Raw genomic sequence first — 25,965 nt, 5'->3', positions numbered from 1 at the left:
AGTTGTTGTGCCACCTTTTCCACCTACTTATTTCTCTCTTGCTTAGAAATCCTTTGCTTTTGTTTAATTTCACAACATTTAAACGGTATTAAACTAAAAGTCAATCAAATTGTATGACTGAAGTTACTGATTGTATGTGATTTGGATATTTTTCTCATGGGTTTAATTTCCCCTTCCTGTAGTAGTATTTTTGTATGTATCAGAGTGTATTTATGGAGTGACTTTTTCCCAGTATTTTGGTAAAGAGAACCATTACTTACATTATTTCAGTTCACAGGAAAGCATGGTTAATGAAGGGATTGCTGTGGGCAGCTGACACTTTAGTTGCTGCACTTTGAATGAAGTGACGCTTGTGGTTACGCTGTATTAGTTACTATCACAAAGCTGTGGAAGTGAGAGGGAAGGCTACTTCAGAAGTAATCTTTAGAACAATGGAAGTTTTATAAGTCTCTTTTTTCCTCTTTTGACTGTTTTAGGTTATATCTGTATTTAGAGACGTTTTTGGCCAGGAGGCTGGTGTGTATATAGGAACCAGAGAGTTTCACATCACTCCATATAACATTCAGGTAAGCTGCTGACGAGAGGTTTTGTGAGTGGGGAGAGAAGGAAGTGACTTGCACAGCTGAACTCCCATTTGCCAGTTTGAGTACTCACCCATGTGTCTCTCATCCCTTCCAGATCGGTTATTCAGTTCTTTCTCGTGGCAACTATATTCCTCGTCCTGGCAGAAATCTTTCACTTCTGCATCATTCACTGCAGTCCCTCGAGTCCATAATGAAATGTGTACACATGAACTGGATGGTAATCCTGGTGGGCCCGGCAGCTGTCGGCAAAACCAGTCTTGTTGAGCTGCTGGCCCATCTGACAGGCCATCGACTAAAAATTATGGCAATGAACAGTTCAATGGATACAACTGAACTCTTGGGTGGATTTGAACAGGTACTGTTTTGGCAATATGGCAGTATTTCTCCTTCCTACGTAAAAGTTGTCGGTCCACTGTGGTCTTCATGTTTAAGCACCAAGTGGAGCCTTAGGCACCACAGTCTTCTGGATGAGCTAACTCCGTAATGCATGTTCACAGGTTGATATCAATAGGCCATGGCAGCGCCTGTTGGAAAAAGTGGAGAATGCTGTGAGCACGCTAGTAAGGGACAGTCTTCTCCTGACAGAAATTTGTGCAGATGATGCTGAACTTGTGCTGCGTGCTTGGAGTAATTTCATCCTGAATTACAAACCCAAATCTCTGGGTGAAGAAGGTAGAAGCGTTACAGCTGAATTAGTGAGCAAACTGGAGGGAATACTTGTACTTACTCAGCGACTAAACAACAAAATAAATTCTTACTCAAAGGCAGGTATGTATGGTAGGCGATTTGAAGTAAGGCTACATGTTACTCTGAAGAAAATAAGAGAAATAAATACATCTGCAGTGAAAGCCTGAGAAAACTTCAGGGGGGTTTTGTAGGGTTTTTTATCTTGTTTCATACTACTTTGTACTCATACTACAGCCTAGCTTCTGAAAAAGCTCCATTGGTGACTCTTCAGGTTTATTTTTGTATAGCTACACCTGGCAGCTATCAGAAATTCTCCTTTACTGAACTACTCAAAATATGATGCAATACAGCTCTTATTTTCTAATCCTAAGAAAGGGAATTTGCATATTCTATTCTTGCATTTGTTCTCTGAAGCACTGATCAGCTGGGCTTTACAAATGTCAGCAGAATAATGTATGGGTTGTGGGTTGGTATTTTTAAAATAATTTTCTAAAATATGACACTAATATCCATTGAACTTCATCTAATGGGGAAAGCGATGGAGAAAAGTGTCTGCTAGGGAGGAAAGTGTCAGTCTAGTTTACATTGCTCTGTGCTTTCAAACCCCCTCTTTCCTCATGGATTTTGCCCATGGGAGGCTACTTGAAGAGTTGGAGCCTCTGCTGATATGTTCCCCTGAAAAGTAGGAAGCATATATATTTATTAACAAAATAACTACTATTTTTCTTGAATGGAACAGGAAGCTACCTCAGTAATGTCAGTCTTGATGCAAGACATACTTCCTTTCAGAGTTTGCTCACCTGGTAGAAGAGTTCCGGCGTTTGAAGCTGCAGCAGACCCAGGCTGCTGACCGTAACAGCCATGGCACTTTTGAGTGGGTGGATGGGATGTTGGTTCAGGCCCTGCAGTCTGGAGACTGGCTGTTGATGGACAATGTTAACTTCTGCAAGTAAGATATTTTAGTGGCCTTGTTTCACTAAGTAAATCCCTTGACCTCCCTAATTTACTTTTTCTCTTACTGTATGGTTCACATCTAAACGTTTTACATTTGATAACAGTACATGGGAGCAGTAACTTGGATTTTCTAGAAGAGTGTCTCCCTCCTTAGACATTTTAGCAGTTGATAGTTTTCTTTTTACTTTATAATGTAATTAGGTGTCTGGCTTTTTGCTTAAGACTAGTACTATTTTGATTTCAGATCAGAAAGGGATCAAATTGTTATTTTTTTATAACCATATAAATTTCTTTTGATTATAGCCCTTCTGTGCTGGACCGCTTGAATGCTTTACTTGAACCAGGAGGTGTTCTTACCATGAGTGAGAGAGGTGTGATAGATGGCACGATTCCTACAGTAGCTCCTCATCCAAACTTCAGGTGCTTTGTATTTCTGCTTGCTTTTTTTTTTTCCCTACTGAATAGCAGGTTTAGAAAAAAAATGTCATCAGTGAGCCAGTCTTTTGGTATTTTGAATGCTGTTACGTTTATCATGTCCTGTAGTGACACTGTCTGTCTGGCAAGGAAGAAAACTGCAATGTGATGAGCATATGATCGCTTAAGAGGCTTGGCTTTATATCCCTGTTACAGCACAGACTATTGCACTGGCAAATTCATAGCAGTATACCTCTGCCTTGATTCTTCATTTCTGATTTAGGATTTCTGCACTTCCCTGTCTCACTGTAATGGAGTTGAGGATACATGTGTGGAAGATAGTGAAATATTCAGATATGTTAGTAATGAAAGCTGCTATGTGGGCATAATTTTATTCCCAGCTTCTTCCACCCCATTCATAAATTGGAGTTTCCTGCAGTGACAGAATTTACAAAACAAAAACCAAAACCCCCCTAGAACATACAGTCTGTATTCTCTCAGACATGAAGTAGTCTCTGGGGGAGATGGGAGGAGAACATAGAGTATTCTGTGTAATTCCTACCTTTTATAAATTCATGAAGAGAATAGTGGGACTGATGTTTCCAGTTCAGAGGAACTAGAGCATAAGATCTTTGACTTTTCAGAAACATGTTTTCACTTCATTGTACCTCAGAAGGTTTTTTACCTCCTTGCTTTTAAGAGATGTCTACTGATAGTATTAACTACTTGGGTGTTAGACACTTTGTTTTTTAAATAGCACAGATTTATCTGAAGCTGTTGTGAAGACTTTTAAAAGTCTTCTTTATAGCTCAGAGCTGTAGTTTAACTTTTTGTAAGCAGGCAAACGATAAAATAGATATAGCTTAGATATAATATCATGTAATGTATCTATGGCTAATTTCCCAGGACAATTACTCATACAGATTTCTCATTTAAATTCAGTAGATGTCTCTGGCTTTCTTAGACACCAGTGTTCCCATTTTTATGAGGATGAGTTTACTTTATGGAAGACCAGATTTGGTGGTTCCGGAGTGATAGTTTAAAGCTCTAAGTTACATGTTAAGAGTGTAAGGCAGTTGGACTAGATGATTGTTGTAGGTTCTGTCTAATTTCCTGTTCTGTTCTAATATCCAACAGGCTTTTTCTTTCCATGGATCCTGTTCATGGGGAAATCTCGAGAGCGATGCGGAATCGTGGGATTGAGGTTTATATTCCTGGGGAGAATGATGGAAATGTATTCGACAGTCTGGATTTGAAGTTACTCCTGCATGGCTTGGGTTTAGTGGGAGATAGCATCTGTGATGCACTTATGGCTGTGCATTCAGAAACCAAGGCAGCAATAGCAGGTAAAACAGTCTGTTCAGTATTTATCAACAACTTGGGTCGTTACATATATATCCATATAATGGATTAACTCTTTTAATATTAAAACTTGGTTATCTTATTGTGTTATGCCCCGATATAAGTAAAAGCATAAAAGAGTAATCAGGTTATTTTTTGTGTTCTCAGGAAGCAGGCCCAAATCATAAGAAGATGGCAACTGGAGTGTTTTGTAAGGAGACTATCAGACACTGGCAAGTGTCAGTTGTCTACTGGTATAGGGAAGACAATAAGTGAAAATCGGGAAAGTAGGGGGTTTGCACAAGGCCTATTCAAGTTGTTCTTTACAGCAAGATGATACTCCGTTTCATTCATCTCAGCTGCTTGATGTCTTATTTTGAGCTGAGCACCTTTTATTTCCAGTCTTTTAGGTTTTCTTACTAACCTTGGGAAGAACCCATTAGGTTTATAGGACCCAGTAGCATTCATTGGGTTTGGATCTTCCTCAGGGTCTGAAGCATTGTTTGTCCTCAGAGGGTTAAAGAGCTGACAGTCACTAAACGTACATATCACCCTAAGTGCTGTGTGTCTTTCAGGTTCTGTGTCATCTTTGTCACCTCTGCTGCAGGCTGCTGTGTTAATTGTGCAGCAGATACAAAGAGGCCTTGGATTAGCAAAGTCATTTTACAGAGCCTGTTGGGAAGTTTATGGTTGCTCACAACAACTGCAGATTAACCAAAAGGTAAAAGTCCTGTATTTGAAAGCTTTGCTTACATCATCTAGATACGTGAAAAATATCATTTCATGGGGCTGGTGTTTGAGATCCTCTGTTTCCAAAGTGCCTGAACAAGGGGTTGATGAAGGTGGTGGTCTTGGAGAGATGAACCAAACAATTTTAAACATTCTCTCAGGCATCTGTCAGATGATGAAGAGGAGGGGTTAAATGGCGTTGGGACATTTTCTGTATCTTTTAGATTCTGAGCCTTTTTTGGCTCTAGTGTAAGTAGCACAGTTCATTGTGTAACTTACTCTAACAGATTAGTTGGAGCTCCAGAGTTGGTTTTTTTTGGTATTGACTTGTGAAGTAGGTGATTTTCAGCTGTCATCTGTCCTTTCATGACGTAGTTTCTGAGCTCGGTAGCATGCTACTAGAGACAGAGGTCAGATGAGTGAGAGTTACATAAAGACTGTCAATCTGGGATGTGCTTATTGAGATATTCCTTGGGGGATAAAGATGATTTGTCAAATACTTGGCAGATAGTGGCTCACTCTTTTGTAGCATAAAGGAGCCAGAGAATGTCACAGTTGGACTCTGACGTTTACTTGTTTTTTAACATCTTCAGCTGAGACTCTGGGATATTAATACTGATGAATCTGTAGCCTGAAACACTGTGTACAGAGTCATCTGGAGATAGCGATAGTCACTTCCTATTTTAAACTGTACAGTATGTTATTTCACTTATGGTTGGAATGTTTTGGTACTTTTATCATGTAGGTTATATAGTGCTCGTAGAACGTTTGGTTTATAATGATTTCATAATAAACATGTGTGATTAAAGAGTTCCTGAGCTATTGTACTTGAATACATGTTTGAATATGATTCTAAGCTGTTTTTTTTGTTGTTTGTTGTAGCTTGTGTTAGAATTGGTTACAAAGCATGCTTCATCTCTGGCTTCCCATGAAACTTGGGGTGACTCCTTGCTAGCAGTGGGTTTGTGGCCAGACTCCCTACCCACGGGTCTGTTCACAGCTGAAGACTCGCTGCTTTCGACAGTCTGGAGTGACGCACAGGTCCTAATGTATTGTCTGAATAGGCTAAACCTTAAAAACTGCAGGTAGGCAAGAAACATTTTTTTGTCTAATAAAGGAGTAAGAAACAAGATATGTGTGAACTACTGGTGGCATGTCATTGTTCCTTCCAAAACTTTGTCTTGAGCAAATTGCATGGGTAGAGACTATGGTTGTCACACTCTGTAACTGGGACTCCTGTTGCCTTTCCATGTAACCACTACAAATACAGGGTTATTTACTGTTTTTTTCTTCAGCCCAAAATACTTGTTTCCATGCAATTTCAGTAAGTACATTTGACCTGTTTTGAACTGAGTTAGCAGTAGGTGTTTAGCAGAAAATGGGAATGCAAACACTGGGTTTACAAGGTAGTAAGAGCCCCAAAAATCTCATCCTTTAGTTTTCTTCTGAACTTTAAAAAATAAAAAGAGTATTTAGCTAGTTTTAAATATTCTAGTGATCCTCTGTATTCCCTTCTTTCATGTAAACAATTATTCATCAGTTATTTTGTGTCCAGTAGCTTCAGGTGAAAAAACAAATTTCCTCTTTCAAACAGCTGGCTGAAAGAAGTATCCTGTGCAGGAGACATATGCAAAAACTGTTTTAATGATTTTTTTGTGCTATATAACTGTTCTTTTCACAAGACTGGTGCAAAATATTCCTGCCTGCCTGCTTTGCTTAGTAACCTACTGTGGACAGGTACTGTGGTTTGCCTCCAGTGAAAGAACAAGCTGTAGAAGTTAGTATTGAGATATAATGTTGAAATTCTAAAACCTTAGCAATGTGCTGGATTTTTTTTTTTTAATCGGTGAGAATTCACTCGTATCTTTGTCTTTTTAAACTTAATTTCATATATTATTCTCAGTTATAATTTCTTAGCAAATCAGTTATAATTTCTTAGTGAAATGCTGTGCGTATTCACTTTTGGCACTGCATGAATTTTTGGCAATAACGAGTTCCTAATAGTAGACGCCCCCAACTGATTTAAAGTTGGAAGCTGGCTTTAAAGCTAAGTAAAGAAAAGAGGAGAGATTATTGCATTGCTGCCTTCTTGCCTGAAGATGGTTGCATGCTGAGTAGCTTGACTTGCAAAATACATTCTTTCCTGGAACTGGCAGTTCAAGCCCTTGATCGCTGGACTTCACTCTTTTGTTTCAGGACACTGCCACTGACTCTGCAAGATCTTCAAAAAATTATGCAGTCCACTAATCCTGAGAGTCTCAAATTCAGTGCTGTTGAGATAGATGCAGACTGGATGGATAAAATTGAAGTTCTCCAGGCTTCGGTGAAATTGTTCATAGAAAAGGCAACCAATCAAGATTGGACACTGAGAGTTAAATGGCTTAATTCCTTAGCCAAAAATTTGCCACAGGTGCTTGGTATGTAATTGTGTAACTTTAACTTTCTCTTTTGCCTAAGGGCTGATTAATTGTATTTCCACAAACTGTAAGTCTTCTGTGAAAATGTCCAGACTGTTCAAATTACCTCATATGAAAGTTCTAAACTATCCACGCTAAATCAAGGGCGTTGTGGCTCCAGGGAAAGATAGAAACAGGTGCATATAGGGACAATAGGAGTCTTTGGGCTAAACTTTGCCTTTTATTATTCAAGCATGCATGTAACTTGTACTGCTTCTGAAATACAGTTATTTTTGGATGACTCTTGAACTATGTAAGCAAATATGCCCTCTCTTCATTTTATTTTTTTATAGTGATAGTAAAAGCAGTAAAATGCCCTGTTTGTTTGGTGTTGAAATACAAATGGTTAGATAGCCAGGAAACTGCAGAACTGAAGTTGCCTGAACATTTAGGATAGTGGCTGAGATGAGGTATTCATTGCTTAATTACATTAATTGCATTAAACTTGTGAAGAATTTGGACAAGCATTAGTCCAAGTAATTCACACACTTAGCTTCCTTGTATGGTGTGAAATCTCAGACTGTGTTGTCCCTATATGAATGGGATTGCTTCCCCTTGATCTTGCTGTCTTCCAGGCAAGTATGTCTATAAACTAGAAAATATCTAGAAAATTACTTGTGATAGGTATGCTCTTATGTGATTTTTAAGTTGTTTTTTTTTTCTTCTTTTTTAAGTGGGGGGGAGTGGTAAAAAATAGATGTACTAAGGGGAAGTTCTGAAGGTATAAATTCATGGATTTTCACAAACTGTATTTTTAGAGCATATATGAAGTATCACCAGTTTAACTAGAACTCTTTACTGGATTTGTTTCTTTGGGCATGATCTTCTGAGTGATTTTAAGATCTCTTGGAGCTAATACAAAATAAGAGCAACAGCATGTCCAGATGAAATGTCCAGATGAAATGTCCAGATGAAATGTCCAGATGAAATGTCCAGATGAAATGTCCAGATGAAATGTCCAGATGAAATGTCCAGATGAAATGTCCAGATGAAATGTCCAGATGAAATGTCCAGATGAAATGTCCAGATGAAATGTCCAGATGAAATGTCCAGATGAAATGTCCAGATGAAATGTCCAGATGAAATGTCCAGATGAAATGTCCAGATGAAATTCAGGCTGCTTGTACTGGCTTAGTTGAAGTTCTCTTTGTTTGTTTGTACTAAATGCTCTTTTACACTTATGTTCTTTCCTTTTCACTTACAGATCCAGTGCGGATTCAGCTGGAAGCAGGTGCTGTAGCCCTTGGTAGTTTCTATGCCAGTCCCCTCTCATCTGGAGTCAGTAACATGATCAAATTGTTGCAGCCAACTATGACAGGTACTTCTGCAAAAAATGATGTAAGACGTTGGTGCTTCCTTTATTTGTTCTCTGAACTTGCTGCAACCCTTCTTCAGAAACGTGTAACAAAACAAAGGCTAAATTATAACTATATGTTACTTTTGTTGCAAAAGACAACGAAGACATTCTCACTGTCTAGAACTGCAAATACGGGCAATTAAATGCATTCATTCTGTGCAAATTAGTATGAGTGTTGTGACTGTGAATCCTGACTGTATCTGCGACCCAGGTGCATTCCTACAGCTCAGAGTTAAGCAATGTTCGTAAGAGTGATGCGTTTATCTACAGCCTTTCTGACTGGATGGTCTAGGCATCGTGCTTTTTCCCAGTATTTATTGTGTTGACCCATCTGAAATCTGTGTTGATGCCTGCGATTTTCTCTGTGTTTTACAGAGAGCTCAAGTCTGTGGCTTCCTTTCCAAGCTTGTTAGGTGCATGAAAGCTACATACAGTGACACTGGACCATTTATGGATGGTCCTAGGCATCTTGCCTGGGCTGTTAAGGAAAAGGGAGTTGGACTTCAGTTTCCAGGCTGTCTTTTTGGGTACTCTGACCACTGGTTAATTTACTTTCACTGTTTTGTTCTACAGAACCTGCAGTCAACTTAATGCTTTTCTGTTTGGATATCTGCAGTGAGGGAGTTTAAGATTCTGCTTTCCTCGTAGGTTTCCTTCTTTCTTTCCCTAATGTTCTTGCACAGACAGGGGATCACGGAAAGTCTTTCACTGAATAATGTTTCCTCTGTTGTCCTGTCTTGTCTTGTCTGCCTTCCCAGATGAACATGTGATGTCTCTGGACCCAAGATGGAATATGCAGTTTTTGGATATCATTAGAAATTCTATGAACTTTGATACAGAAATGGAACATACAGATCAGCTTCTAATTCTTTTGAAGTCTGTAGCAAATCGGTGGGTTACAAAAAAAGCTTGTGAAGATTGCCTGATGACTCTAATCAGTGCTGTATAAACACTTGTGGTATCTGCCAAGTATGTTTTTAGGTTTTGATAGATGAGATCTAAAATACTAGGCGGAGATATCATACAGGTGTTTACATTCTTTGCTTCTGTTTCCAGTAGATGCAGACTAAAACCAATCACTTAATGTAGGGAGCAGGGCTTCCAGCATTCCATGTAGCCTGCAGTACTTCAAGGACAAACCAGAACTGTGGGATAAAGCATAAAAGAGGCAGAAGCAGCAAAGTCTCTGACATAAAACAAAAGTAGTTGCCCTGCTTTTGGATTTGGATTGCTTTCCCCAATAAGAACAAAAAGTACACAGACTTTGCAGTTGCAGTATAAGGAAGCAGCTGCTCACATGCCCTACTAGTGGTAGTGTTGCATTTGCTCAGTAGCTCACTACTTTTTACTTCCTGGTGATTGCTGAAGTCAGGAATCTGCTTTTTGTGAAGCTTGCTTGTGCAGAAACCATATTCAAGCAATTAGTTATGCTGCACTTGATTCTAGTTTCATAATACGGTGAAATATCAAATGTCACTTTGTAGTTCACTATCTCATAAAGCAGAGGCTTTAAAATGGTACTGAATTTCTAACAACTTTATTTTTAATTCAGGGCAGTATTATTTCTTGACCGAGAAAAAAGAAGCTACACTGAAAAGAATTTGATTACCAGCAAGAAGCCAAGAAATAGTGTCTTAAGAATGTCTCTAGATTTCCGCAAAGGTGGGTTGATTTTCACTTGTTTCTTTCAGTTTTATGTTCAATTTGAACTATGGTTAATTTGCACTGTTGTGAAATGTTTACTTTAAACATGGTGTGACCTGAATGTACAAAGGAATATTGTGTGAATGTAAAGCAGTCAGGTGAGTACTAATACAGTATGTAACACATTATTCTTAAATTGGATATACCTGTATGCTATGTACAGAATTTACGTTCAACCTTTACTTGGTAGTGAGTGCAGGTCATTTCTCTCTTAATTATCTACATTCAGGAAGATGGTGGAGAGAAATTGGAATTGCGTTTTGTCTTTAGCTAGTAAGAATAGCCAAGTTCTTCAGTTGTGCTTTTGTTCTAATCGTCTTTCTGTTGTTTTATGTAATTAGGATCTTTACTCCTAAAAACAAAGGGGAAAAATTTAAGTGATGAAGTTACTGTGCTGCATAGAAACAATTGATCAATGTTTCCCTTTTTTAATGGATTTTTTAAAAAAAAATATTAAATGTGTAGATGTAATAGACAATTTTGTGCAAATGGTGAAAGAATAATTTTTGTTACTTTGATACTTAGATCTTTTGGGTTTTTTTTTCTCCAACTACAGAGAGGATCTAGTGATCAGAAATCAACCCTTACTTGTCATCTTATGTGGCAGGAATATTCAGTTTCTCCCTTTCTTTCCCTCTTCCCCAAACCTCAGATCCAGGAAGTTACAACTGTCTTCCTCATGCAATCGTTGTCAACCTTGCTGCTTTCTTTGAACTCTGGGATGCGTTTGCATTTCACTGGGTGAAGTCTACTCAGGTGGCTTTAAGTGATGATGACATGCATGATGTGAGTAGACTTTCTGTAATATGTTTATGGAAGTTACATGAAATTAGACAGTGTGCAGAGCACTATTTTTAGTTTCAGGGACCATGAAATAAACCCCAGTGTTTCTGTTGGTATTCAGAATAAGCCTGACACCAGGCAAATTATCATGTTTGCTTCAGGGGCTGTATTTGTGCTCTGCCTTCTCATTTCTTCTGTGTGGAATGTAAGTTTTCAGCAAGCAGATACTCAGGGTGGGAGTTACCTTACCTAAACGTACACCTGGGACCTAGATATCCATTGTGCCACAGAAGTGCCCGTTTGTCTCCACTAATGATAAAGGGAGTATCCGCATCCATCTCAGATAAAAATATCTCAACCTGGACAGCTGCCCTGCGTGTTACAGGGGTGGTTCTCTTCTCCCTCCCTTTCCAGACCATGAAGATCATTTTTCTGAAATCTGACAATGACATTGTAGACTTGGTGCAGGGCTTACTTGGTTTTGACTCGTATATTTCCACCTACCAGCAAAGCCCTGCAGTATTTTTAGAAAACACATAGTTGAGTGCTAGCTGTGTGCCACTAAATGCGCATGTGATTCTGGAATTAATGGAAGTGACAATGTTTTTGCATTTTCTCTTGCTTGAAGTACCAAGTGTTCTGTAATGTACAGGGCTCAGCAATGAGAAAACTGTAAACCTTTTTGGCTTGTTGTTAGATTTTATACTGCTTGCTGTGGCGTGACCGATTCTGGGCAGTCTCTGACACTCTGACAGTGGATTCATCAGGGTTGTCACTTCTGTCTCTGCACTGGCACTGGGTTATGAAGCATCTAATTGACAGAATTCCTCAGATGCTTATTGGATCAGACCAGCACAAGTGAGTGGCTTTGATTTGTGTTTCTGTTAAATGGTTGTATAAATTACCCTTTTGTTAGTATTATGGCTAATTAATTAAGCTGTTAGTGTCCAGGTTGTGTTCCATTAGAGATGCAAGTGCAATGTATTACATAGCTATTCATTTCTGAAATTCAGGTTTCTTAGCATTGGACTACTTCTTGCCCAAATGATAACTGAGAATTTGTACCCACTTTCTGTACTTTAAAGTTAGGTTGCCCCTGTCATGGGAGGTTAAGAGAAGGGGCTTTCCTTTCTCCTGTGTCCTTTAACCTTTTTTCCTCAAATTCTGAGTTAACTGTGTGGGCTTTTTTCTTTTTAATCTCCAAGGGTTTCCAAGGAAATTCAATCTGTTTCACAGCAGATTCAGAACTGCTTGGCCAATCCTGCTGGTATTTCTGCCAATATTAAAATATTACAGAAGTTTCTAGGAAGACCTCTTCCTTTTAAGGTATTGGTACTCTGTTTGCAAAAGATGTGTATTTCCAGCAATGTCCAAATATGCTTTAAAATAATCAAAGATTTGTAGCACTTGCTTTCCAGGCCAGCAGAACCACATTACTTTTGGACCTGATTGATTAATAAGGCAATTTCAGCATATCTTGACGTACATCGTTTTTTGTGAAATATATCAGTTATCCAGATAGCATTTCTACTGTTAATTATGCTTTGTATAGATAGCAGTTATTTAATATAGAGTGATGGACAAACACAAAAATATTTCTACTTGGTCTGTTTCGGAGACCTGTGAACATCAGTATGCCACTTCCTTATTTAGTGAACATATGAGTATATAGAACAGACTGTGTACTTTCTGTTATACAGCATAGGATGGGGCTGCCTTATGACTTACCAAGACTAGGCCACTTAGCTCTGACAGATTTTTTTTTTCCTTAAGTTATTTCACCAATTGGTGTCATTCAATAAATAAATTTCACAGTAAAACTTTCTAAAGATTATGTCCATTTTTCACAGCAGGGCACAAGTAGACATGTAGCTTGCTCATACTGGTGATTAGTTAGACCTAAGTTTTTATGGCCTTATCGCTCAAAAATACTCAGCTGTTCAGAAATGCACATAGTTACTTTTATGGAACTTTAAAAAACGTTTGGTGCTTACTGAGAATTTTGGGAGGCATTTCTAGGCATCCATTAAATTACAGGTGTAAAATGTCAATTTCTTTTAAGTGACAGTCACTTTTGGCATTTTTTATTAACTTGTGTATTTATTGCCCTTAGTTTAGGTAAGTTTCCATGTTGAGGTATTGTTTGTCTGCAATACTCCATGTAGTTTCTTCATAAAGGAAGAAAAAGACTTGACAAGGAGGAATTGTGGCCGTCTGTCTGTCAATGTCTGTCTTCCTGCTGTACTGAGTAGGACTACAACAGAATTGCTGTTGAGTTGTTGGTGCGGGTTGGTTTATATATACTCATACTTCAATTGTATGTTTGTGAATTTGAAATCTTAGTTCTGACTGCAGTCACAGATCTTGTTTGTTGTCTCGTTAATGCTACTAACAAAACATTGCCACTTGTTCAAATGTCCTTTTCATGTTTCCAGGATAAACTGGGCATGGAATGTTTTTCCCAGCTAAAAGTTCTCAGCAAACCACTTAACATCTTGGAGCTAAGATTGGCCTTTGGAGAAAGTAGATGGCAGGAAAAGATGTGCTGTCTGAAAATTGCGGCCATGGGGTGGAAGATGAAGAAAGCGTTGCTGCAAGCTGATGGCCTGATAATCAGAGCTAATCATTTAGACGATGTTAGTCTGGGTAGGTAATGCTTCTGAAGAGCCTAACTGGATGATTTCTGCCCTCTCCATTCCTTTTAGGATGTGAAATGTTCACTGACAAGAAATACAGTACATGCATTTATGTGCCTCTTACACTCTGTCAAATAGGTCAACTAAAGATTTTTTTGAAAGCTGTACATTCACAACTGAGAGCAGAAGGAGTTATATACAGTCATTCAGAAGAAAGGTTTACTGAAGATACCATCTTCAACCAGTTAGACCCTGCCTTGTTAAACCAGCTCTGCAGTCGGGTTCAGCTGTGGCCCGCGATGGAATACATAGGCATTCTCTGGCAGTACAAACTGACAGCAGATTATGTGGCCAAGGCTTGTGCAAGAAGGTAAGAAGAAGGTTGGAGAAATAAATCCTACATTCCTTTTATGAGATTCAGAATCCCTAGCTAAAAGCTGTAACTTCGGTATGTAAATCTCTGTATGTGTACATATATATTAATATATATAGCTGTGTGTATATGCATATATATGCAGGTGGTTCACATATACGCTTATATATATTTATGTATATCAGCGCATATACATTCCTTGTCTGCATGCAGGATTGCACTTGGGCAGCTATTAAAAGTATCAGCAAAGGGAGCAGTTTAGTATTAAATTGAGGAAATAGTTTTCTTCTTTTCTAACTTACTTTCTTGCTGCAAATATAGGAATGTTGGTGTCCCAAGCCCCTTGGACTAAACACATTAAACTCCAGAAATTGCCTTATTAATGGTAGAATGGATTATAGGTGGAGTGCTAAAACCTTTTATGTAGTAAATGGTACATAGTATTTTCCTTTTGGAAATACACAGTATTTGCCTTTTAATGAAATAGAAGAGTCCTTCATATTAGGAATTAAGAAGATGATTATCACCATGTTGCTGGGGGCTGCTGCAGAAAGACTGTTAGACCTGGTGACAGACAAAGCACAGTAGCACATTTGCTTCCTGTTGTGTAAAGTATGCACATATACTTGTTTAAATTAAGGTCATTAATTTAAGAAGTGTTAATGTTGTTTTAAGGGGCCAAGTGTATTTTTCGATTGTTTTACCATTCCTTAAAACAGCTCTTCATGTATGGATTTCAGTGGAAGTAATTTTTTGTGCAGTGAGACTCCTAGAATCACTGATTCACTCTTGAAATCAGCAAAGTTCTGATATTCATTTTGTCTCCAAATGTTTTGTATGGTTTTTTGCTGAACACATACATAGCTTATAGCTGCAGAAGATGACACTTCTTCCCCCTTTTGTAGTATTTAGATTTTTGCCAACTTGAAGGATGCAAGTGTTTCAAGTGTTATTTGAGTGTTTGTTATTCTCCAGGGTTTAAAATTGTGGCATTTTAACCTTTCAGGGAATTTTCATTATTGTGACTTCACCTGCCAATTCGTTTTACTATCCAAATTATTTATTTCATGTGCCATGCTTAAGCATTACTTATGTTGCATTTCTTTTACCTGCTACAGAGAGAACTACAGTCAAGAACTAAGCATATGTTCAGATCTAGTTCAGCTTATAGCTTTTTCTCTGAAATTGACACCAGCTGCTTCTCACCAGCTGTCTGGACTGTGGCACTTGTTACACCTTAATGAAGTAAGGACAAGTTTTACTTTAATTAGTCTTGCAGAAGTTTTCAACAGACTCTTCAAAATAGGTGTATCTCTGTAAGTTTTTTGACATGCAGTTTTTCCATCTGTGCCTGATGATCTATTGAGCCTGCAAAAAACGTAATTAAAACATAAATAAAGCACAATGAAGTATTGTATATAATAACATAGTTGTTTATGATCTAGTTTGGTACTGTTGTTTCATTCATCCATCTGTGACCTAGTGGAAAAAAGAGAATTGATTGAATGACAGGTGCCAGCCTGATTGTATCTATGTATTCAAAGTAATTTTACGATGAAAAAATACTTGCTTCTGTCCCTGTGCATCGCGCTTTTTTTTTTTTTAGGTCTGTGTTGCAAATCAAATAGACTGAAACAGTTGTTTGATGCATTTTCTGTAGAGCCTTTAATATGTCAGATAAATCCTGTTTGGTTAATGTTTAGCTGTGGTGGTTGTGTTCCCAAAAAGCTCAGTAAACCAGCAAGTTCAATTTAAATGCTTCAGAGCAGGATATTGCATATCTTTATCTGTTTCATGCTTATGCAACCTTGTGTATTGTAACAAAAAGTTGCACAGTCATAGACTAGAGGCTGTATTCTGAAAACTTGCTCTGCAAACATGCTGCAGATTTCACTCAACAGAATGCAGTGCAGACCTCAGGAAATGTACTCTTTTTGTTGAGACAAGCAAACACTATGTGAATGGAGAATATCTTGTACTATCCTACTGAAAAACATTATCATACTCTTTTTGTGTGTGTGTCTATGTGTGTGCTTGATTCTCTTTTGCTCACTGTAAATTATTCTTAGGTCTAGGTTCTTCTCTTTCCTTAGGTACCCCCTGAAGAGATGTCTATTCTGTCATCTCAACTAGTTAATGCTGCATTATCATCCTTTTGGAGCAGTACTTTCACCACAGACCCAGACTACTGGTTGACTTGGAGGCCACTACCTGCAACAGAGGAAAAGAACTTCTCTAAATCCCATATCAACTGTTCTATGAAGGTTTGTCTCTTCTGACCTAATCAAACTACTATGTTGTATACTCTTTTAATAAATAATTCAACAGCTTTCTAAAGAAATACTGTAAGCTCTAGCATAGTCAGTGCAAGTTGCATCTGAACAATCTAACTCTTAATCTCTTAATTTAGGGCCCAGGTATTTTGACCCGAGCCGTTTTCTCAAAGTGCTTCTTTGAAATTCTAACTAGCAGCAGCAAGACAAGCCAGTGGGATGTGAGTGGGCTTCCTGTTCTGTCATCATCCCATGTGACACTAGGAGAATGGATGGAGAGGGCACAGCAGCTTCACGAAGTCAGCACAGCACTGTGGACCAACCTGGGTGTCTCTTCCGTAGCAGATTTTAGGTATTAAGACCTCTCTTATAGATAGATGTTATTTAAATCAAGCATGTTGCAGAAGCTTGCTTACCATGTGTAAACTTCTCTCGTTCCTTTGCCTCTAGACACACAGATGCTAGACTACAAGGATTAATGCTAAGCAGACAACTCTCTGCCTTGGTAGATCTGGTTCCAGTGGATCTTCAGGAAGAATTTTTAGAGTGTTGTGAGAACCTCTACCTCAAGGATCCTGTTGCATATGAGTACCTTCTCAAGATACTTAAAAGCATTACTGATCAGGAGTTACTTCCTAAAGAATTCCTGTTTCTCCTGCTCACTTGCTTGCAGCAGTTCTTTGGGGAAGGGCTTAAGGAGTTACCAGAGACAGCTTGGCGAGGAACCCTCTGGGTGAATATTGGTTTGGTACAGATCCAGATATGGCTTCCGCAGACCAGGTTTGATCCGGCTGTTAAAAGAGAATACAAGCTCAAGTATGCAAAAGAAGAGGTGAGTGTGGAGCAGAGTTGACTTTTACCTCTGTAATGTGTAACATTAACACAAAGGACTTCTGGCTTGAGTGTTCTTGGGCAAAACTTTGGTCATGATTTTTAAACTATTCAGTTAGAACTTCTTTTAATGTCCAAGAAGATGATGTACCTACTTGATTACTAAAGCCAGAACCTCAGAGAATGGTTTATTCTTTCCTTTGTAGTTATACCAGCTGGAGTGTGAATGGAAAACAAATGATTTCTCATCCCAGCTGCATACAGGAAAAAGTATTGAAGATGAAGCAGTCAGCAACTATATTCATCCCCATCTCAGGTAACATTGCAGACACTTAACTCTTCTTCTGTAGACTGGAAATTTCATGTTTGGATGCTTGGGCTCCAAAACTCTTCTCCACAGCTTTACAATTTTTGTGTTGTTCTGTAGAAATAAGGGTTGCTGATTTTAAAGCATCAATTTGCATATTGAGGTGGCAAAGAAGAATACAGAAGCTGTTGCGTTTACTTGCAGTGACCAAGGCATTGTCTGTGCACACTTTGTACTTCTGCAAGTACAACAATTAAAGTAGTGACCTTTGTATCTTGTAAAATTGAAGCTATGTCCAGAAGCTAAAATAAAGCCATACATCTAAATTATGGTAGTTTAATTAAAATGTGACAATGTTTTCAACAAACTGAAAGGAGGTCGAACCTATATCTGTCACTGCAACTCTTCAAGGCTTTGATATATGCCATTGCTACTTTGCCAAGTTCTCGGGCTGTGATTGTACTGGGTGGATGTCTCCAGAAGTGTATTTTAGCAACAGCCTTTGCCTGTGGTGCTGTGGATGAATTAAATATTTTACCACATAGAGTACACAGTTGACATTCAGAATTTGTAGGCTTTGGGAAATTTTAAGTGAATGGGTATTTCTCATTTGTGCACACTTCCAGGTGTTCCGTGTACATGGAGATAAAAACTGGGTATTATTCATGATTTTCCACTATTGATGGAAGTTTTAGATTTCATTATTTATACACATTGAGGATCTGATAGTTCTATTGCTTAAAGTCATTAAGAGCAAGTTCTGAATGGCTGAGTTTTACCAATTGTTTCCAGTAATACTGCTTTTTCCTTAACGCTCACAGAGCTGTCAAAGAGCAAGCAAAAAAGTATTTGGAGTTGGGGGGGGGGGGGGGGGGGGGCGGGGAGAGAAGTACACATGCATGCTATACAGGAGTTGCTTCTTGGGTTTTTTCCTTATTTGTTGTTTCACACAAACTAGCAGAATATTTCTGATGAATCTTTATGTATCTAACATACATATATAAACACGTTTATACGAAATACGTTTATATGTCTAAATTAGTCGATGTTTTTTCCTTAACAGACTGTTGCATGAAAGAATGCAGAGGTTGAAGGAGCAAATAAGCAGTCTTTCCAGAAAAAAGGCCTTCAGGCCTCCAGCTCCACCCTATGATTGCTTATACCAGGAGGCTTATCAGTACATCAACAGCATAGCACGGGTTTCTTCAGTCCAAGATCTTTTAGCCCGCCTTCTACAGTTCCTCCATGGGGAAAGACCTAAATCACTCCAGGCCATACAAAACCTGTTAAATGAAGAAGCGTCTTGGCAACAATCACACCATCAGTTTAGAAAACACCTGGCAGAGGACTATGCTGTATTCCCTGATGCCGTCATTCCACTGCAAGCTGCCATTTTACAGTTGCAACATGGCATGCGTTTAGTGGCTTCTGAAGTCTATGCAGTGCTCAAAAGTTTTGTGCGTCCAGCTGATCTCACCAACCTCCTTACTTCTTTGTTGACATTTCCTTCTGTTGGTTGTGCCTTCCCCACTTACTTTGCTCGTGCAGAAATTTTGTGCTCCGTGAATTCAGTTGAGGTCGTTCATGGACTTAAAAGGTTTTCTCTGAAGCACTCTGAAGGAGAATCTGAGGGAGTAGAGCAGAACCGTCCAACTCTGGAACAGCTCCTAGTGAACGCTTTGTTGCATCTTCGATGCCATGTACTATCTAGAGGAGAAATGGACCAGAAATCTCTTCAGCTTTTTAGACATCTTTGTCAGGTAACATCTGAATGCCAGTGGCCAGGATTCTTGCACTGAACTACTGTGTCCCCCATACAAGAAAGACATGGATCTGTTAAAGTGGGTCTAGAGGGCCACAAAAATTATCAGAGGGCTGGAACACATCTCCTGTGAAGAAAAGCTGACAGAGCTGGGGTTGTTCAGCCGGGAGAAGAGAAGGCTCTGAGGAGACTTGTTGTGGCTTTTCAGCATATAAAGGGGGCTTATAAGGACAGAAAGACAGTTTTTACCAAGGCTTGTAGTGATAGGACAAGGTGCAATGGTTTTAAACTGAAAGGGGGTAGATTTAGACTGGACATAAAGAAGACATTTTTTACAGTGAGGATGGTGAGATACTGGAACAGGTTGCCCAGAGAAGATGTGGATACTTTGTTCTTGGAAGTGTTCAAGGCCAGGTTGGATGGGGCTTTGAGCAACCTGATCTACTGGAAAATGTCCCTGTCCATGGAAAAGGGGGTTGGACCACATGATCTTTGGAGGTCCCTTCCAACCAAAGCCATTCTATAATTCTACCTTGATAATTTTCAGTATAATTTATCTTTTTTCCCCCAATGAATTGATAAAAGATAATTTTAAACTAATCTAATATACTGGATTAACTTGTTTGGATTTATTAAGGCACAAAATCATAGCCTGTAATGGTTACCAAAGATTTTATTTGTAAAAAAAAAAACCAAAAAACACACCAAAACCACACCGAAAAAGCCAAAAACAAACTTTGTAAAGAGTTTATTTTTAAATATTTAAGAAAGGAGCCTAGAACTTGGCTAAGGACTCTGCTGCATACTGTTTTCTTTGCGTTTTCCTCATGGGCTTGTTGAGAGGGCAATTCACAAATCTTCCTTGAAGTTAGATGGCTTTGATTTGTAGTGTTGTAGGCTGTAGAGGAGGAAAGAGCCAAACAAGATATATGCTGCCCCTTTGATGAAATGTGAGGTGATTTTAAACATTAACTTGTGTAAAAGCATATTGCTTTATGTTTCTTAGGCAATTATAAATGAATGGGATGAACAGGAACGCCGTGCCCAAGAGCAGGAGGCAATGGAACGCAGTCTGTACAGATACAAAAGTAAAAGTCATGGGAAAGGACGGAGTGAAGAAGAGGAGGAAGAAGAAGAATTTAGAAGAAGATTTCCTTTTCACGAAAAGGTAACAGCTGTAACTCTGTAAAGAAATACAAAAATTATGTCTGAAAATTATGTCCTGAAAATACATGATATAAGTAAAATGAGAAGAGGAATGAAAGGGTTTTTCCTTCAGCCAAAATGAAAACGTGGGATAGATTTTGATAGAAAGGTATTAAGAACTGTGCTTTGAGTTTATCTTTTGGTTGTAGAAAGTTTTTGGAATTAATTTCCAGACTTAAACCGGACTGTGGTTCAGTGAATAATCCCAAATTATGAAACTGAATGACAATGTAATTAGTTATTTGTTGTAAAATTCTGGGATTTTATTCTTTTAGCATGTAAGGTTGTCAGAGGTTTTGTACCTGTGAAGAAGGCTAATCTCCTTGATTAAATAAAGCTGTGAGATTTTTTCAGAAGTAATTTGGTAACGCAGGCCAGTTTAATCTGAATGTGTGTCTTCAAGCAATGTTATACAGTACAGAAATCCATGAGACAATTATGTGTGTCACTGTGTCGTTGGGTTGTAATAGTTCAAGTCTTCAGGTGACCAAGCAGCCTTGAGGTGGTTTATCGTCAGATACCACTGCTGCTGCTTTTTCTGAAAGAGGTTTGGTTGGCAACAGCTCAGGGATCACTGTACTGTGCTCTTGCCTGATGTGGTTATGCTCTTAATTGTTCTGTTCACCCATGTTCTGTTTCAGACTGTCGTCTGAGCTGGGAGGTGGGCAGTGTATCTATACAGTGCCAGCTCCAAACCACTAGCATATTGTTGCAATGCCAAAAAGTACAAAACTGGAGATGGGGAGGGGAGTCATTAAAGGAAGAAATTATAGCTGCCTTTTGATTATCATGTAATTTGCAGGACTTTGAAGATATCACAGCTCAGCCGAGCCTAGAAGAAAAAATGGAAACCGAAGATCCATTGGAAGACCAGGTGGAAGTTGATAGAGCCCTTTTGTCCAAGAGCTCTATGCAAACAGTGATGATGGTTCATCAACAGTTGTGCTTAAACTTTGCTCGATCCCTGTGGTATCAACAGAACCTGCCTGCTTATCAAGCCAAACATTATTTCAGTACATTTATTTCCTGCTATCAGACTGGTGCCTGCCTGGTGTCACAGTTCTATCCTTTAATTGGTAAGGCTGCTAGCAGTATTTCAGATGTGCAATTTTAGCTTTGTAATAATTTGTTTCAAATTAATCATATGCAGGTCACAAAACAGACTTATGGTAAAAATGCACAAAACCGTATTTTCTTTTTCCAAATAACTTGTCTCATGTTGTCTTGGTAGAATGCTTTGGGTTTTATTCTTTTATGGATTTTTTTTTTTAAATTCTATCTGTTAATACATAAGGCCAACACAGTTTAAGAATAAATTGAATACTCTACTAAGTGAACTTTTGATCACTTGGATCTGCATAATCCTGTGGAAGATGATGCACTTGCAGAAATTTCCCAGAAGTAGAATTTGCAATTAAGTTCATTAAAGAATTGGTTTAAATGGAGCAATTCTATTTTTTTTTAAATATTGTTTGTTTTTTTACCCTGAAATTTGGCACACTTCATGTGTAAATCATTATAACAATGTGAGAGTTCTCAGGATCATCGTGTACCAAAGCCAAGCTATAGTTCAGTTCTAACCTAATAAATGTATGTGTGCAGTTAAGAAGCAGCAGGTAAGAGCTGCTGTTTCTGCAGTAATTTATTTTTGTGTTCATACCTGAGGTGTAATATGTGTGATTTTTTTTTGTGTGTGTTGGATTACTTCTTCACAGAGCCTTGCTACTAATTTTTGTAGTAAATATCTCCTTGATGTGAATTTATGCACAGAAGAACTGGTCTTAAAACAGGATCACAGCCCATCTTCAGGATGCTGATTTTACTTTTATACAAAAATTTTATAGAGAATGTAAACTTTAAATATCTCTCTTCTGTTCCATACTCCCATCTCATTGCTTATATGTGGCATATTCTTATATCCTTGTAATGCATAACATGCTAAGGCTTGGGATGTGGGAAAAAACCCACAAAATTCATCCATTCAACCGAAAAAAGAATTAATAGCATGTGTGATGTCTTCCCTTTTTTGCTTCCTAGGTGCTGAAATGAATGATAGTCTTTTGGGAAGCCAGCTTCTTGTTAGCACTCTTCTTCACAATACCTTTTTTGAGGAACTAACTTCAGATCTTGTGCTGCAGCAAGATGGCCCATATGACTTCTACCAGCATCCTAATATTCAGCAAGTCCGACAGTGCCAACCTGTACTTGATCATTTTGCTAAAGAAGTGAATGGGCTGCTGCAGGAATGGCCAGAACATCCAGTACTTCTTCAGGTAAAAAAACACCTCAACAAATGTTTGGGGAAAACTGGAGCATTTTAGAATTGTATTTGTGTGTAAATATATGTATAGATATGCATAGACATGTGTATGCATATACTTGCCTAGGTGTTGTCTGTATTACTTATGTAGATGTTTTGAAGTCATACCTGTCTCTTTAAGAAGGTAGCTGTTCTGTTCAGTTATGAAACGTTAAGTGGTATTCACTGCCTACTCTGATCTTACAGCTTTAAGCAATCTTAATCTGCCATACCTCAGAGATTCTTGAGGTCTTTTGTTGTTTGGACTCCTGGGATTTTTTTCTAGAATGCTTGTTTTCATAGTGCTCTAAAATGGGCATCTTTGGTCCCACTTAGAGGGCCTGTGTGACCTTCAGGTTACATTTCTTACAGTAATGCAGAAACTCGGAAATTATTGGAACTCTTTGTGTTAGGTCATTTGTGACCCTTTCCCCAAGTATACTGGCCTTCACTGAACTACTAGTGAACTTATACTAAAATGAGGAAGCATTTTAAATTTAAAAAAACCCAACTTATCTCTTACAGAGGAGGGTTATGCTAAAACAAATTAGCTTAACTTCATAACTGCTTCCATTGAAGATCAGTTACTATAGGTTGAACACTTGTTTTTTATTCTGTAGCTGTTAGTTGTGATGGACAGAATCCGGAGTTTTCCACTCTCTAGTCCTCTCTCAAAGTTCTTGAATGGCTTGGAAATTCTTCTTGCAAAGGCACAGGTAAGAAAAGACCCAAGGGAAACGTCTATCTTATATTTTATGCTTCCTTATTTACATTGGTACCATGATTAAAAACAACTGAAAGCCATCTGCTTGCCAGGATCTGGGGAAGTGAACTTGCTCCCTGACTTAAGTTTAAGGGGTAGGAATGTACTCCAGAATAGTGCATGAGTCTTGCCATGCAAAGACTAACTTCTGGCTTTTTATAGTATAAAGGGGAACTTTTTTTTTTCCAGGACTGGGAGGAAAATGCTAGTCGAGCTTTGTCTTTGCGAAAACATCTTGATTTGGTCACACAACTGATTATTCAGTGGCGTAGATTGGAGTTGAAGTAAGAACCATCCTTCTCTACTGCTTTTTCTTAGATACTGTAAGCTTCTGTCTCTGTATGGAGACACCTTCCAGTGCAGAATTGACTTAATCATAGAACATGTGTGTCTATCTACCTGTCCCAGTAACAATGTGGGGAAGAACCCCCCCAAAGCAGCAGCTCTCCTGGCTCAGCATGAGCATGCCCTGCCCACGGTGACGCTGTGTATATGCCTCAGGAGGAGTAGAAGCAGGACAGATAACTCCAGCACTGCATCCTAATATTTTCCCAGTGTCCTCCTGTTTTCATCCTACGATTTACTGAGCCTGCAGTGTTTTGTCTATTTAAGAACCTCCATTCAATTTTCCTTAAAAACTATTGTTCAGTCTTCTGTTAAGATCATGTAAAATTTTTATATCCACAGTATGCCATGATCAGGAATTCCACAGTTCTACCTCAAGTTTTGTGAAAAGAAACTTTTGAACCTGGCTCACACTGATTTTGTTTTACTGTCCCTAGTTCTTGCATTTCTTCTCTCATATATAATAATAACAGTGGCAAAGCACGGTGCTCCTCAAGACTTGATTGTGTATATTAAGCATATGTGCAGATTATTCCATCCTGTAAAGTTTTCCTCTAGTTTAATAGAAACAGAATAAAATTTGTGGTTTTTTGGAGCCCAAACTACCCACAATATTTTTGATTTTTTTTTTTTTCTTCTCTCCCTTTCCTTATTGTTTCCAGTTGCTGGTCAGTAAGCTTGGACAATATTATGAAGCAGCATGTAGAGAAATCCACAAAGCACTGGTTCTCTATCTATCAAATGATTGAGAAGTATGTTCAAGAACAGACAGAGGTAAACAGAGAAGGTAAGTGCTGGCCTTTTGTGAATGTAATGTTCCAGCAATTATTAAGGATGCATAATTAAGGTCCTAAATGTCATAGTTTGACAGTGCACTTTCAAGTGTAGTTCTTGTACTTTCTGCCCTACAATTCCATGACTGTACAAGGTCTTCCATATAGAGTGAACTTTGCTTGGTGTTTATTTCTGGAACCACCTGTGTCCCTCATAAGGATAACATTGTAGGTCATATAAAGAAAAGATGTCTGTAAAAGAGCATCTAAAAGAAACTAGAACTGTGGCAACTGTAGGTCACGTACATACAAACGTTTCAAACAGATTTGGAGGGTAAGAGGCTTCCATCTGCAGCTGAGAAAAGCACCACATTTTTTTAACCACACAAAGCATAACTTGTGTCCCAGCCACACTGCTTTTAACATTCTGTATAAAGCCTAAAGAATTCTTACAGTAAGTATGTTTTGTACATGCTGTTCTTAGCAAATCTGTCTGCAGGTGTTCACATTATGTAAAATAGGAAAAAGAATATAGCTCTCAGTCCCTTGCCTCCCCAAAATTGAATTAAATTGTAAGGATGAAAGTAGCATACTCTGGCATGAGGCAGTCTTTTGCCAAATCTCACTACTAATTAATGCACTTACTTGACAAACTTCATATCCTTGGGTTATTTTATATCTCCAAGCAGACAGCATGTCATCTGCTATAGGTAATGCTCTAAACACACTGTATTCTCTACCAGAGTCTTCCAATATTATTTGTGTCTTGATGATTTTGAGGAGTTAAGGAACTGGCAGTGACTAATTCATAGTATGGCTCATCATAACCAAAAAAGCCATTCATTCATAGAGAATAGCAAATATTCTTTAAATACTTGATGCACTCTGAAATTGGCCTCCTCAGTCGCTATCTTACTGCTGCCTCTTGTCCCCTCTCCATTCTTCTAGTGTGGTGCTTGTTGGTTTTACTTATTAAATTAAAATTCTTCCCCTCACCACTGTCCCTTTCCTAATAGAAACCTGATATTTAGTTAGAAGCTTATGAAGAGGTGACAACAATTTTCATGTAGAGGGTTTTTTTGTTTTCTCCCCCTTCTAAATTTCTGGTGCACTGTTCAGAAACTGAGCAAATGGATCTGAAAACTCTGGTCAGCACACTACAAGCTTTCATTGAAGGATCCACGCTAGGAGAGTTTCATGTGCGACTTCAAGCACTACTGGTTTTCCACTGCCATGTCTTGCTGATGCCTCAAGTAGCAGAAAAGGGTAAGCTCTTAGCATTACATATGTTAAGTCTCTTTACAACAACCGGACCATCAGGTATTCAAGACTTTCCAAACAGATCACTAAGCCCATAAATGCAACATAAGCCTACGCTGCTTTTTTTC

The 25,965-nt window shown here is 38.5% G+C and overlaps 1 protein-coding gene across 2 annotated transcripts in view; it reads left to right on the top strand.

Moving 5' to 3' along the window:
- The window catches only part of MDN1 (midasin AAA ATPase 1), a 102,476-nt gene that overhangs the window by 47,579 nt on the left and 28,932 nt on the right, over positions 1-25,965 (top strand). For both annotated transcript variants that reach the window (XM_074896040.1, XM_074896039.1), the window contains exons 41-70: positions 477-566; positions 679-939; positions 1,082-1,352; positions 2,061-2,220; positions 2,529-2,645; positions 3,777-3,985; positions 4,556-4,701; positions 5,592-5,794; positions 6,906-7,126; positions 8,370-8,483; positions 9,281-9,413; positions 10,075-10,184; positions 10,879-11,012; positions 11,707-11,867; positions 12,215-12,335; positions 13,445-13,655; positions 13,784-14,015; positions 15,137-15,263; positions 16,112-16,282; positions 16,429-16,643; positions 16,742-17,123; positions 17,329-17,438; positions 18,493-19,189; positions 20,198-20,359; positions 21,200-21,473; positions 22,435-22,670; positions 23,317-23,412; positions 23,649-23,743; positions 24,467-24,591; positions 25,697-25,843. In XM_074896040.1, coding sequence (XP_074752141.1) covers positions 477-566; positions 679-939; positions 1,082-1,352; positions 2,061-2,220; positions 2,529-2,645; positions 3,777-3,985; positions 4,556-4,701; positions 5,592-5,794; positions 6,906-7,126; positions 8,370-8,483; positions 9,281-9,413; positions 10,075-10,184; positions 10,879-11,012; positions 11,707-11,867; positions 12,215-12,335; positions 13,445-13,655; positions 13,784-14,015; positions 15,137-15,263; positions 16,112-16,282; positions 16,429-16,643; positions 16,742-17,123; positions 17,329-17,438; positions 18,493-19,189; positions 20,198-20,359; positions 21,200-21,473; positions 22,435-22,670; positions 23,317-23,412; positions 23,649-23,743; positions 24,467-24,591; positions 25,697-25,843 — 5,731 coding nt within the window. The remainder of the gene's footprint in view (positions 1-476; positions 567-678; positions 940-1,081; positions 1,353-2,060; positions 2,221-2,528; positions 2,646-3,776; positions 3,986-4,555; positions 4,702-5,591; positions 5,795-6,905; positions 7,127-8,369; positions 8,484-9,280; positions 9,414-10,074; positions 10,185-10,878; positions 11,013-11,706; positions 11,868-12,214; positions 12,336-13,444; positions 13,656-13,783; positions 14,016-15,136; positions 15,264-16,111; positions 16,283-16,428; positions 16,644-16,741; positions 17,124-17,328; positions 17,439-18,492; positions 19,190-20,197; positions 20,360-21,199; positions 21,474-22,434; positions 22,671-23,316; positions 23,413-23,648; positions 23,744-24,466; positions 24,592-25,696; positions 25,844-25,965) is intronic.

This window comes from Athene noctua, chromosome 1 (assembly GCF_965140245.1).
Source record: "Athene noctua chromosome 1, bAthNoc1.hap1.1, whole genome shotgun sequence".
In the NCBI taxonomy this organism is placed as follows: domain Eukaryota; kingdom Metazoa; phylum Chordata; class Aves; order Strigiformes; family Strigidae; genus Athene; species Athene noctua.
This window is presented reverse-complemented; position numbering and strand designations above follow the sequence as displayed.